The following is a 13,728-nucleotide window of genomic DNA, read 5'->3' as shown; positions in this document are numbered from 1 at the left end:
TTTCTTTTCGTTGATCACTTTAGCGAAAATTTTGACAACACGTCTGTCTTTATTAACACACAAAAGGGACATGAATACTGAAAGAAATGGGAAAATGAAACAAAATAGGAAGAAACAGAAAAGAAACAAAATAAACAAGACAAACAATATACCCGCACCCTTAGTGAAACGGAGCATTAGCGCTGTACACCTCAAATGTTCTCGTTGTTTCCCGTGCACTGGTTTGACTTTCAAAACAACGTGCTTGCCAAGTCGCCCATGCTGGCAACCTTAATAACTTAAGTACACCTATGTCGTGCCACTCCTAACCGCGTAATGATGACGTCAGGTCTCTGTCTCTTCTTGAACTCTGAAAAGAAGAAAGAGGTTGAAACGTATGCAGACGAACATCATAGTTGTATATTTCAGAAGACAACAAACTTCAGCAATTTTATGTGAGCACTGACATTCATCAACGACAAGGCTGAGCGAGAATGAACACATAAGGGTTACAGGTATCCTCAAATTCAACCTCTGACTCATGCTGGATGCTGGAGAAGTTTGCGCGAAGAGTGGTAAATTGAGAGGGAACCAAATACATATTAGCTGTGAATCAGCAACGTTAACCTGAAAGACGCCCACTTGGCTGCTCTGCATAGGTGAAGAGGAACGACGGAGTTGAAAGGTGACGAGTAGAGGGAATAGAACGTTCTACAAGTAATCCTTTACAGGTAAGTCCAGGAAAATTACAGGATAAGGGTAACAGGTAATCTTTCTCTCTCTCTCTCTTTTACTCCCTTATTCCCTTCCCCATGTGTAGGGTAGCAAACTGGACGTAGTCTAGTTGACTTCCCTACTTTTCCTATATTCCTTCTCTCTCTCTTCATGTTGTAGGTTGCCGGTGGATCTAGCCTTACGAAACTGTATGTGCCAAGCAGCTCCTAGCATAGCATAGCCATGCACAGCATAGTATAGTATAGCATAGCAGGGTGGTGGGAAAGGGAAATGAGGGTAAGGAGGAGTGATGTGAGGGTGAGGAGGGTGGAAAGGAGGAGGGGAGAGGGTAGAGCATGGCATATCCTTGTATAGTAAAGTTTAGCAAGGGGACGAGAAAAGAAAGTGAGGGTGAAGACTGACGTGAGGGTGAGCAGGAGGAAAATGAGGATGTGAGAGGGTAAACCATAGCATAGCCGTGTACTGTATAGTATAGCAAAGGGGCGGGAAAGGGAAGTGAGGTTGACGGTTAGGAGGAGACAGAGAAATATAGAAAGAGATAAAGAAATAAATATGAAAGGAAGAAAAAAGAAGACGATGAAGAAAGAACTCAATGTGCGTTAGCCAGGCGGTGGGGCTTGCTTGCCAGCTGCACAGTTTACTCAAATTTCACAGGCGTAAAACTGGCTTTAGTTTTCTTTTTTTTTTGTCTTAGAGTGGGGAGCGGTTGCGAGTAGTGGGTGCGGAGAGCGGGTGGTCGTGTACCCACATCAGGCATGATAGGAGAGCAGGAAGACGGCGTAGATGATGAAGACGATGCGGTCGATGCCCTGAGCCACCAGGAACCACTCCTGGCGCGTGATGATGTCCTGCTTGTCGAGAGGAGACGTGGCGTCCGCCAGCTGTTCGTGGTCGGCGGCTCGAGGCGCAGGCAGCGGACATAGGAACAGCACGCGACCCGCAACGCCCGAGAGTAGGGAGACGACGAAATCGGGCGGCCGGAACACCATCGGACTCTTGACCATGTTCAGCACCAGCACCGAGATTAGAGTCGCCACGGCTACGGCCAGGCACGTGACGCCCAAGTATTTGACTGCGTATTCGTGCACAAAGGGGTCGGGACGACCGTTTGCTTGTAGTCAACGTTTGATGGTGACGAAAAAAAAAAAAAACTTCATTGCACTGTTAGCGAGCCGAAGACTGAAAGTGATTAGTGATTAGTGGATTGGTTTGGCGCGAGGGCCAGGGTTGGCCAAAGAGTGCCATGTCTTTTTATGTGGTGTTAGCTATGACTAATGATCGCGATGACAGGACGCATTATGGCTGCATAGAGGCCTCAAATCACGCGCTGTATAGAAGCATGAAAGATATGTATATATTATAAAATTATGGCAGGGAGACGTGATGTGATCTACGGGTGTGGAATGAAGTACGAGTGAGCGTGATATCTACAAGTGAGAAATGGGAAATAGCCCGAATGCCTACTCAAGGCCCTTGAGGCCAAAGGCCGGGCGGCAGGTACTTGAAGGGACACTAAAGGCAAATAACAATTTATGTCAGAGTGAATGCTCAATGTATTACAACGTCTAAAACGGCAGTATTATCAACAGCAGTGCCTTACTTGCCGAGAAATTAAGCTATATGTATCACACGATGACCGCCACTAGTGGGACATTTTGGAAGTGATCTCGATGACGTGAGAGAGTCTGAATACAATTAATCACTAGTAATCAAACCAGCTGCAATAAAAAAAGAACCTTCCGTGCATCAAGAGACGTAATAGAATGCTGCTTGTTCGTTTCTGTTTGCTTCATGGAAAAAAGAACCTCTTTGGCGTTGCCATGGGGAACGGCGCGCGTGGTTCAAAAGTTCCGTTTTCGCCGAACTGCGCTTCGCCCGGCGCCCTGCTTCGCTCACGTGGTGGAATCTCAGTGGTAGTTTCGGTATCGCGTACTGCCGCGTGTGTTTTGCACGCGCGTGAAAGTCGCTCCGACATAAAGTTCGACAAAATACCGCATGCAGGTGATGCTGCCGGATGCCCGAATGGTGCACGCCGCCAGTGCAGGCCACCGCGCATTAAAGGCGGGCAACGTTGGGTACGGCAACAGTGACGTGCGAAATACCGCTTTCAGGCGGGTGATTTGAAGTGCGCTAACGCGATGCGGACCACTGAAACGTGATTTTATTTCAAAATAAGCACTTCCTTGGCATAAAAGTAGCACTACGAGGTTTCTCGACCGCTATTTCAACAATCAACGTCGACTTAATATTTGCCTTTAAGGTAATGTAGCATGCCGCAGCACAAGACTTAGAGCGACACTATATCGAAACAATCAATAAATTTAGATTAACAAATTATGTGGAAGCCCTAGTTAGCGATTGCTTGCAGCAAATGTAGACATTCAAACACTTGACTCTACTTATGTTTCATACATCAGGTGCAACGCTGTCGAAGCTATGCAAGAAGTTCGGCCAGTCAGATGTGTAAGTCCGCGCGTCTCGCGCTTGGATTTCATCGTTGTGAACGTGGCCTCCGCGATTGGCTCCGGCTGCGCGCTACCGGAACTAATAGCGGAGGCCAGGATACGAAAACAAAGAGACGCTAAGCGATCCAGAACAACCTATCGACAACCGCATAAATAACATGGTTTGTTTATTTCTAAGGTACAAAGCATCTTCATTTACTACTTAGTCTAAAAACGAAAAAAAAGAAAGATCGAATTACGGGCGGTAAAATCATAGAACGCTTTCTTGGTGCGAACGCATCTACTGCAAGAAGTCTCCCTAGCTTCCATAGTGTTGCACCTGATTAGAAAACCAGCGCAAAACCACAGGACACACAGGAAGGGGACGCACACAGCGCTGAACTCTCAACAAATTTATTGTGAAAAACCAAATGCATCGCCTATAAATACACATGAACCACTCGCATAATAGTGCGTCACTGGACATAGCGCAGATAAGCCGCGAATAGCACAACCAAGACCGATCACATCAAACGCCTCCGTAGATACTCCATTTCCTTGGGCAATAATGCGATTGACGGGGTGCTGACACAGTTTTCACCCAACTGCGCAATCTTATACGCTTCAACAACTTCACGCGTTAGGCGGTCCCTGTGCTTGCTGACAACAATACATCTCTCAAAAATAGGTGAGCACGTGCACGACCTACAGTGGATGGCTAACCAGCCATCTTGTCCACGTTTTACATTGTTGTCATGCTCTCTCATTCTATCGTTAGCACAACGACCCGTCTGTCCTACATAATATCTACCACATGTGAGAGGAATCTGGTACACAACATTTTCAATACAATCGATATACCTAGTTCTGTGCTTCTTCTGACAGCCTTCTTCCCGGTTCATTGAATTGCATGGCCTCGTCAAACGGCAAATACTGTTTAATTTTGCGGGAGCGGAAAACACCACCTTAATGTTTGCTTTTTGCGCAATTCTTTTCAAGTTATGCGATGTTCTGTGTATATATGGAATGACAGCGACTTTTTCTTTTTCTTTTTTGCCCTTTTCTGGTTCATGATTTTCTTTATTACACGCTCGAAATTTTTTGCGCATGCTCTCTGCGACAGCAACGATTACATGTTCAGGATAGCCTGCGGCTACCAGTCGCTTCACCTGTTGTCCTAACGCTACTGAGAGATTATGAGGACATGTCCGTTCGAGCGCATTGGTCAAGCTGAGGTTAACAATACCCCGTTTTACCAGCTTTGAGTGTGCCGAGCTGAAAGGGAGAAGTGGTTTTTCACCCCGAGGTTAGTACATCCAACAGATGTGATCCCTGTTGATGTGAAACAACAGGGATCACATCATTGAATTGCATGGCCGTTTGACGAGGCCATGCAATTCAATGAACCGGGAAGAAGGCTGTCAGAAGAAGCACAGAACTAGGTATATCGATTGTATTGAAAATGTTGTGTACCAGATTCCTCTCACATGTGGTAGATATTATGTAGGACAGACGGGTCGTTGTGCTAACGATAGAATGAGAGAGCATGACAACAATGTAAAACGTGGACAAGATGGCTGGTTAGCCATCCACTGTAGGTCGTGCACGTGCTCACCTATTTTTGAGAGATGTATTGTTGTCAGCAAGCACAGGGACCGCCTAACGCGTGAAGTTGTTGAAGCGTATAAGATTGCGCAGTTGGGTGAAAACTGTGTCAGCACCCCGTCAATCGCATTATTGCCCAAGGAAATGGAGTATCTACGGAGGCGTTTGATGTGATCGGTCTTGGTTGTGCTATTCGCGGCTTATCTGCGCTATGTCCAGTGACGCACTATTATGCGAGTGGTTCATGTGTATTTATAGGCGATGCATTTGGTTTTTCACAATAAATTTGTTGAGAGTTCAGCGCTGTGTGCGTCCCCTTCCTGTGTGTCCTGTGGTTTTGCGCTGGTTTTCTAATCATGTACAACCAACAAGCCCAGCTCTCCGCACTGTTGCACCTGATGTATGAAAGTGCGAAGCTGATAGAGATATATATTCATTATTAGCGAAAAACCGAGATGTAGGCTTGAACTGCTAAGTTACAGCCATAGAGTTTCCTATAAATACACTAGAGGGAACTCTGGTACTAGTGTCTATGGGAGCTGCAACGTAGGCGCTTCAGCCAGCATGGGAATGATATGTAATATACGGATTTGTCTAAACTTCGTTCTTTCGGCTCCGTTTGGCTCTGTGTGGCCTGCAGCCGCTTTGTCGCAAGACGAAGTTCAGCAAACGTTCAGCAGTTACACTTCACCACCTCGACCTTTTTAAGCTCACCGAATCAAATCGGCTCACGAAGTTCACAACGGTCCTATCTTTTATTCGAAACAAAACCAAAACATAACAATAAACAAAGCCACAAGTGCGCTTGAAGCCCGCAAGCACGGAGACTAGGCAAACCCGTGTACTACCCATCATTCCCATGGTGGCTGAACGATCGCAGCGCCTGAATCCCTCTAGTTAAAATTGGGAAACTATGGTTACAGCTTCTTGCTCTAGCGATATGTGGGTCGTTACTCAACGGTGCAGTGAACTTCATTTATGCAGCATATTTATGTACCTGGAAATTTCTAAGGTTTTTTTTTCTTTCTCGGACTTACGTATTAAGCACTTCATTCACTAGTTAAACACAGATCTTCATTGCGTTTTGTACTAACTTTTCTGCAGTACATATTTGTAATGTGGCGAAGCATGCACGTCATATTGTGGTGTGGAGAAATTAGAAAGAGCTAACATTGTACACCAGGAATTCTACTTTCATCATTAATCCTTACCACTCACCTCCGTAATGTTCTGCAGGCTTGAGGGTGTGAATGAGTGAAAGAATATAAATAAATAAATAAATAAATAAATAAATAAATAAATAAATAAATAAATAAATAAATAAATTTTTCTCACGTTTAATAGTTTCACCGCAATAAGTGCCTGTAGTGCGGTGAAACTTACAAGCACGTTCCTCATTACTTAATGCGGATACGAGAATAACGCCTCAATCAGCCTTTTTTTTTCACGATGCCAAGGCACATGCGCCCTTGCCCTAGCGGAAAAGTCGCGAAACGTCTCTTCATCTCGGAGGCTTTGCTTCTGGCAATACCGGTTGCCTAGGCCCCCACCAAAACCCTACCAAAACGGCAGATGACCGCACAGGAAAATGCAAAAGGCTGATTTGGAACCCTCAAGCATTCTAACTCACCGATGAGGGGTACGTGAATGGAATCACCCAGGTCGTGCCTCAGGCCCAGGATGATGAGGAGGATGATGACGATGCTGGCGCAGCCTAGCGTGATCTTCTTGCCGGACGACGGCGGCAGCCAGAAGATGAACAGCGTGAGGATGGACACGGCCATGCAGGGAAGCACCACGGTGTAGTGGTAGCCGGGAGAGTTTCGCTTCACGAACAGCGTGAACTTGAGCACGGGGTCGGCGCCCTGCTCCGGGTGCTTGAACTCGGTCGTTTCCATGGACTCGAAGTAACCGGTCCAGTCCGGATGAGACTCGTCGAAGGTCTTCTTGGCAAGCTTGCCTGAAAGAGCGAGTCGTAAGCCCGAAAATGTATTCCGAATGTCTGGTTAGCAAACCAAGGAAGGAATGCAGAAGGCGGTAAATTGCTTGTCTAAGGCCTAAGCAAGACAGAAATTGATAGGAAGTTGTAGGATTGAAGGGACAGGAAGTCGCCTAACAACAAAAAGGCAGCATTTCAGTTGAACATGGAAGCTTGAAGAGATAAAAAAATTACAGCATCTTCCGCTAAAGGGGATCCATGAGGCGATGCTAAGCCGGAGCACTTGCACGATCGCAGTTCCGTTGGCGTTCGTTGGGCATGCTACCGACCTCGGGCATGCTGCCGACCTCGCGTCGTGGAAAAGCGAAGAGGAACGCTACGCGCGTCGTGTCTCCCTCTAGCTTGGCCGTGAATTCTCACAGGGCGAGCGGGGACCGCGGTCGACAGGCGCGCGAGAGGGGGAGCGTAGGAGAGGAGAGAGAGGGGGAGGGGACGTGCATGCGCTGGCGCTCATCGCGGCGTTGCGCAGGAGAGAAAGAGGCGCGCGAGAGGGGGGGGGGGCGTAGGAGAGGAGAGGAGGGGAGGAGGATGCGCATGCGCAGTAAGGGTGGTCACGAAACACACCACACACCACCACCGGATTGAACTACGCCATAAGATGCTTCGCATCTAAATATTCCTGAACACGGGCCGACGTTTCGACAAGCGGGCTTGTCTTCTTCCAGGCAGCCTTGAAGAATGCAAGTCCACTTGTCAAAACCTTGGCTCCAGCGACATCCCGTGGTCACGAATTTTTCGCCTCTAACAAGAAATGTCGTTGGAACCAGCGTTTGCACAAGGAAAACCTGTTCTTGCCTGAGCAGCAGTATTTTTTAAATTTCGAAGCGTTTTAAAGTAATCTAAAATGTACAAAAACAATGAATCGAGTACAACAAACGCTTGTTTAGTTTGTTTCAGTCCAATTCGTGGTTAAAATCCGCAAGTTCACTGTGAATTACCAAGTCGGTCGGTTTATGTTATTTATTACCGATCCCTGAAAGAAATAACAACAAAAAGCGATAACTTAAAGTGGCTCTAAAGAACAATACTGGCACAGGTTTAACTCTTGTAAACCTAGTTACCACGAACGAAAGAATTGCGACGAAAGGGGCTAGTTGGTTCACGTTAGCTTGGCGAGTAAGCGCATCGCTAAGCCATCAATCGAAAGGGATGTTAGGCTTGGTTTTACAAAGACTATGCAAACAGCGTTTCATTAAAGTTAACCTTCGTTGGTGTTGCTGAACTACGGCGTCGGCTGCAGTAGCTTAAGTGTCAGGACTATCCCGCGCTTGGTAAGCTACTCTGTAACGAGGTAATCTGGCCTGCATTTGCTCCGGTGTTTCAGCAGGTGACTTTACCCCTGCTTGAGATTTCGCGGCCTGCCGTCTAGCTATATCTACTGGATGATTGGATTCAGCCTCTCGCTTGAGTTGAAGCGTACGCACAGACGGCCGAGCCGGTGCGCCAATCTATGACGAGACTGAGTGGCGAAGCACCGGCGAACCAGCAGTTCGTCGGTCAACGTTCGTCTGGTCACGTGGTACCGCCGCGGCGAGGATCCGAACGAACGCAGTTGCGACACCTTTCCGCAGCGGACCACGTGGCGTGACGTCACGCCTGTCACGAGCGCTCCGGCGACTCAAGGTCATTGCGACGCGATGAATGACCTTGGGAGACAGTGTAGTAGAGCGTTCGCTTTAAAACGGTTTCTCTTGTATCAATGACTAGGGGCTTTCTGAGCATGCTCCACCCCGACATTGATCCACTATGCCCAGACTGTGGTGCTGAGTTTTGCTCTTTAAATCACATGCTCTGGCAGTGCCCTGCGTTGCAGGATTTTAACCAAGAAGACAACTGGGCGACGTCCATCACAGACAAGACGTCCAGCTCCTGGCTGTCCAGAGGGCTCATGAACGAGCGGAGAGGCACGGCCTCTATGTTCCGACATGGGATTAGCCAATGGCTTGGCAGAGACCTACCTAGTAAGCCCCCTGCCTAGCTCCTCAGGACCTAAATAAAGTCTGTCTGTCTGTCTGTCTGTCTGTCTGTCTGTCTGTCTCGTATTAATGAGTTACCCTTTCACCCTTATAAAAGTGATAATGCAGTGTTAGAGCCGTTAACTGAGAAAAAAATCACAATTTAGCCGCAAGGGCGACGCAAAGATTGCGATAGCAATGGTTATACGAAGAAAGGCTCGCGGCTCGCTGCTAACTCTCTTGGATTTGATCACGCGTAACTCAAGAAAACGCTGGTGCAAGGGAATACGGCCGCTCCAAGGAGAGAAGCGATTTTCGTGCAGTCTATCATCTCAACGCGAAACAGTGAGAGCACAGCACGCACGAGGGTATTTTATCGAGATAGCGCGCGCGCCAGCGATTGCGACCGCGCCCGTATGATCAAAGTTCACAGTTGCTGCTAGAGCGACACAGCCCCCCTCCCCCGGCGTCCCTTCATGTTTCTTCAAGACGGGTGCGGCATTTCCTCTGTGCTTCAGGAGCAATCGACGACAGGCCTCGCAGACGGGTCTGCATTATCGTATGCGTCCTCCGTGCGACGGAGATGGTCGTCTCGTTTCACATCTACTTGAGCCGCGTTCGTCACCAGCACTCGCGCGCTTTTACTCACCGGTAGAACGTATGATGCGAGGGCGATTGGGACTTCGTGTGAAACATGATGCAATCGGGAAGAGCCCGCCGAGTGTCCATATAATTGCTATAGCAATGAAAATGTTGCAAACAAATAATGAAGTTGAACAGGAAAACGGTGTACGGGAAGCTTCTCAATGTGGTGTAGCACAGAGCGCCCTCACCGATCAGCTTGACTTTGTAGCCATGCGCCCAGGAAGAGACGTTCATGGCGCAGCGGTGCTCGTCGTACGGGTAGTCGCGCAGGTCCATGGAGCAGCGCATGCCGAACGTGACGAGGGGGCACCAGACGACGTTGCCGTACCGGTCGGCCTTGACGGCCGAGAAGAGGCGCACGCCGTACACGCCGTAGCTCTCGTGCACCGACAGCGTCGGAGTCCAGACATCGCTGTCGCCGAACGTCACCTCCTCTATATCGTCGTACTCGCGCGGGTCCCAGGTAAGTCCTTCGTCGATCCAATGCTGCGTGATACCGCGCCGCAAGAAAGATTCATTCATTCATTCATTCATTCATTCATTCATTCATTCATTCATTCATTCATTCATTCATTCATTCATTCATTCATTCATTTTTGGAAAGTGCACATGAACAGCCTTAATAAAGAGGCCTTTTTGTTGAACAAAAAACAGCAAAAAGGAAACAGCATAAAATCAGAAGAAACAGTGTTACGAATCTGCAGCCGAAGAAAAAGGAAGTTATTTTTCTGCTGCAGTCTTCTACCACTGTTTCTTCGGGTTTTAGAGACTGCGTCAGAATTAGGTGATGCACTAAAAACGGACTTACCATGCAGACGAATGCTGATAGCGACATGTAGTCCCAGTCAGGCATCTGAGAAAATTAAGCAACGTTAGAAAATTAAGGAAGATTCTTATCGAAGAACTTCGTGAACAGATGAAACAAACCAAAGCGCCTTGTAGTGATGGAGCCATCCGTTACGATTAAATTCACTCTTATGAACTTGAGAATGAAAGACCCATATTTATTCGAAATATTCAAACAAACAATTCTGACGTATTTTGTCGTGAATTTTGGTGTATAATGTTAATAATAATACCTGGGGTTTAACGTCCCAAAACCACGATATGATTATGAGAGACGCCGTAGTGGAGGGCTCCGGAAATTTCGACCACCTGGGGTTCTTTAACGTGCACCCAAATCTGAGTACACGGGCCTCAAACAATTTCGCCTCCATCGAAAATGCAGCCGCCGCGGCGGTGCATAATGTTAATGGTCGAATTTAAACAGCTGAAAGGTAGCATTGTTTCTGCTCTGTTAGTCACTCAAAAGTAGGAGCTGAATTTATGCATTCTAAAAAGACAGGGCGTGCAAACACGGACACAAGAAAGAAGTCAGGACACCACAAACGCCGACTGACTGTCCTGACTTCTTTGTTGTGTCCGTGTTTGCACGCCCTGTCTTTTTAGAATGAATACTTACCAACTAGCTCAGCTCTCTGTTATTCTAAGAATTTATGCAATTGTAGACAAAATATGGCTTCTTTTACTTAAAAATTTCTGAAAACGCCGCCACCAATTGTTCGTTCTCGGTACTTACCATGTACCTCAGTTGCTTTGCATAGACTGTGAAGTTGACTTTCGTGTCGGGCGAATTTTTGTTGAGTGGTTGGTAGGTCTTGTCATACTTTGCGGAATCAGTCAAGTTCTGTCGAAGCTTCTTCACCACTTGCTGGTCGACATATTTCGCATCTGAAATGCATAAAATGTTAATTCATGTTCTATATTAGTGTTCGCGTAGGCTGCAAGAAACACAAGTAAGGAACTTGTTTACAGCCACTCGGGAGACTTATGGTTCTCCGATGCTTAACCATCTCCTTTGTTGATTTTCATTATGGAATATTTTATGTAACGAGCGATTGCACATAATCACACGCATACAATGCGCTTTGAGAGTATACAGTATCGCCAACGTTGGTTAGGGGATGAAACGTTTGATATGGTATAAGGATATGCTGGCGCACAAATAAGGCCCAGCTATTCCTTGACATTTGGGTAGGCGGTACATAAACATACATGTATGAGTATAACATATAAAATAATGTTATTTAAGCATAACCTATCCGATAAAAAAACATGCCGTACATACCACGCACTGCTTCGCTATGATATACAAGTTGTAACAACTCGAAGACCTCGCAAAAACAAACGTTATTGTAATTGGGCACTTTTGCCCTTTGAAGGGGTGCTCGCACCTCCTGTAAAGTTGTTTCTCCTCATGGCGCACGCGCAACCTGTGGGCCAGTTTCACCGCAGAATAGGCCTATGTCGGCGTAGTTAGCGTAGTCACCACCGTGCTAGGAACGGCGCTGTGTTTCCGCGGTGGCGCTGCCCTGGCGGCGAGGTTACGCGGGCCCATGAGGAACAGCGCAGCGCCAAGCCCCAAAGCCGGCCTACAAGACGCACAAGCGCCATGAGGCGAAAATAACTTTACAGGGGGTGCGAGCACATCCACGAGTTTACTTCATGAAATTAATTAATAACCCTTTAAAGATCGTTCTTACAGCCTTCTGAAAAATCGGGATCGTGTGGATGTCCAGGCAACATAACAGACCGTTAGTGCTGCTCGAATTTTGAAAGGATGATTATGTGTCGACGCATCTTCATCATCATCATCTCTTCTCTTTAATTATTTTGCAGTCGCAGAACCCAGAGTTCATCCCTGTTTCTACCTGCATCATTGAATGGCAGCGACATATTCTTTCGTTCATATCGAAGTTAGTCGTCAAGAAAGATTAGAGGCACGACGTTGTGTTTGCGGCTTTAATACGAAAAAAAAAAATTCACAGGTGTCCTCGACACTGCGATAAGCTTAACTCAATAACTGCCAGCGGCAGCTATTAAGGCCCCCAAAACTCTGTGATACGTTTCGTTTCAAGGCTTCCGCGCTACCTTGAGAATGAGAACCAAGCAGTGCAGCAACACATTGAGAACTGCACACATGAAAAAAAAAGCAAAAACAATGCAGTTTCATGGACAGCGTCTGCGCAATCTGCAGGAACTTTTAGCTTCCATGTAGCCGTGATGACCGCTCGTCGAATTGGGAGGCGGGGCATCCAAGACACGCCCACTTATCGAGCCCTTCGTAATGTGGCTTGCTACCGAATGTGTCATTACTGGAGGCGCTATATCACCAGTTATTTTGCTGCGTGCCTCGCATGCAGCGTAATGTGAACTTTGTCTCCGTCATCATGTCTATATCATCAGCAATGAACTACAGCGCACGAAGTGGCTTCGACGCCCCGCCCCCTCCCACCTACAATCTTATTGCCCTAAACAAGTGGTGTATCTTCGATCATGCAAAATGGTCATGTGGCACTGTCGTATAACAAATACATAGTCATTGCGTCAATATTGTAGGTAAGCCTGCTGAGGTGCCCTTTGTTTTTACGTTACATCGTACCATGCTTGAATGAAAACGTGCCGAATGAACGATCGAAGAGAACTAAGCCGTTTGGTTTTTTAAAACCTAGAGCTAGTGCAACTATTCAAGTAAAAAATGTCTTTGCATCCTGATAATTACTACTTCAATTTAAAAAAATGCATAAAATAATACACAGGTAAGGTAGCGCAAAAGTGAAGTCCAGTCTCCATGACCGACCCTAAACCTAGTAGCATGCGCAACTAATGACAATCACGAGGATCACTTACCTAAACTGGGTATGAGGATGAAAACGCACAAGATGATCAGAGAGATGGCGAAGGGGAACACCAAGGACCTTGACGTTATCATGGCTGCACCGACAATGGCAGTGAGCAGAACTGGTCGATGAAACGACCTGCTGGCTTACTGAAAACGGTGCGGCACAACGGGCGAAAGACGACTCTGTTGTTACTACGAGGCGCTGTTGTACATTCCACCTCCCATTCAGAGTAGCACGACGGCGCCACCACGAGGTGGGCGTCTCTGCCTTGTGCAGCGAGATCACCACCTTATTGAGTCTTCTCAGCTACCCCCCTCTGCTCGGTGTAGTGATGGAAACCGGCTGACACAGTCTGCACTTAAGACAGCATCGACAAGCAAACTAATCTTGGGGTCGCCGAGTGTATAGCGTTTCAAACTTTCCTGAGGTCTGCCATGATTCGGAGCCTGGGGGTAAAGCAGTGGTGACCCTTAGCAAGCACACTCCATAGAGGCTGATCAGAGAAAAGAATGATTGGTATTGTGTGTCAGACGAACATATTTGGTTACAGACACTATCGTACGAAGTTAGCAAGGGTCGAAGAGAAGAAGAATCATCTTCGCAACTTGTTGTAGGCAACGTCCTAACAAATGACCTGACTTAGCGAGAGCAGATCTAGATCGGGATTGGGACAACTGCTTGCA

General features: G+C 47.1%; 1 protein-coding gene across 1 annotated transcript; it reads right to left on the bottom strand.

The window, feature by feature from the left end:
- Positions 1 to 242: 242 nt before the first annotated feature.
- Positions 243 to 13,299, bottom strand: LOC119407045 (neuronal acetylcholine receptor subunit beta-2). The gene is made up of 7 exons (XM_037673876.2): positions 13,053 to 13,299; positions 10,942 to 11,093; positions 10,171 to 10,215; positions 9,551 to 9,848; positions 6,394 to 6,723; positions 1,463 to 1,786; positions 243 to 349 (listed from the first exon to the last, which is right to left on the bottom strand). The coding sequence occupies exons 1-6, from the start codon at positions 13,132 to 13,134 to the stop codon at positions 1,464 to 1,466; spliced, it is 1,230 nt and encodes a 409-aa protein (XP_037529804.1). The 5' UTR covers positions 13,135 to 13,299; the 3' UTR covers positions 243 to 349; position 1,463.
- Between the last annotated feature and the right edge of the window lie 429 nt (positions 13,300 to 13,728).

Source organism: Rhipicephalus sanguineus, chromosome 10, assembly GCF_013339695.2.
Source record: "Rhipicephalus sanguineus isolate Rsan-2018 chromosome 10, BIME_Rsan_1.4, whole genome shotgun sequence".
Classification (NCBI taxonomy): domain Eukaryota; kingdom Metazoa; phylum Arthropoda; class Arachnida; order Ixodida; family Ixodidae; genus Rhipicephalus; species Rhipicephalus sanguineus.
The sequence above is the reverse complement of the archived record's forward strand: the minus strand, read 5'-3'. Positions and strand labels throughout refer to the sequence as shown.

What these genes read in the sequence shown, in the direction of transcription:
- LOC119407045 (XM_037673876.2), bottom strand. Translation starts at nt 13,134, where the DNA reads ATGATAACGTCAAGGTCCTTGGTGTTCCCCTTCGCCATCTCTCTGATC. An exon ending in CATCCTCATACCCAGTTTAG is followed by an intron (nt 11,094 to 13,052) that starts GTAAGTGATCCT and finishes TATGCATTTCAG; the next exon opens with ATGCGAAATATGTCGACCAG. An exon ending in CAAAGCAACTGAGGTACATG is followed by an intron (nt 10,216 to 10,941) that starts GTAAGTACCGAG and finishes TAATTTTCTCAG; the next exon opens with ATGCCTGACTGGGACTACAT.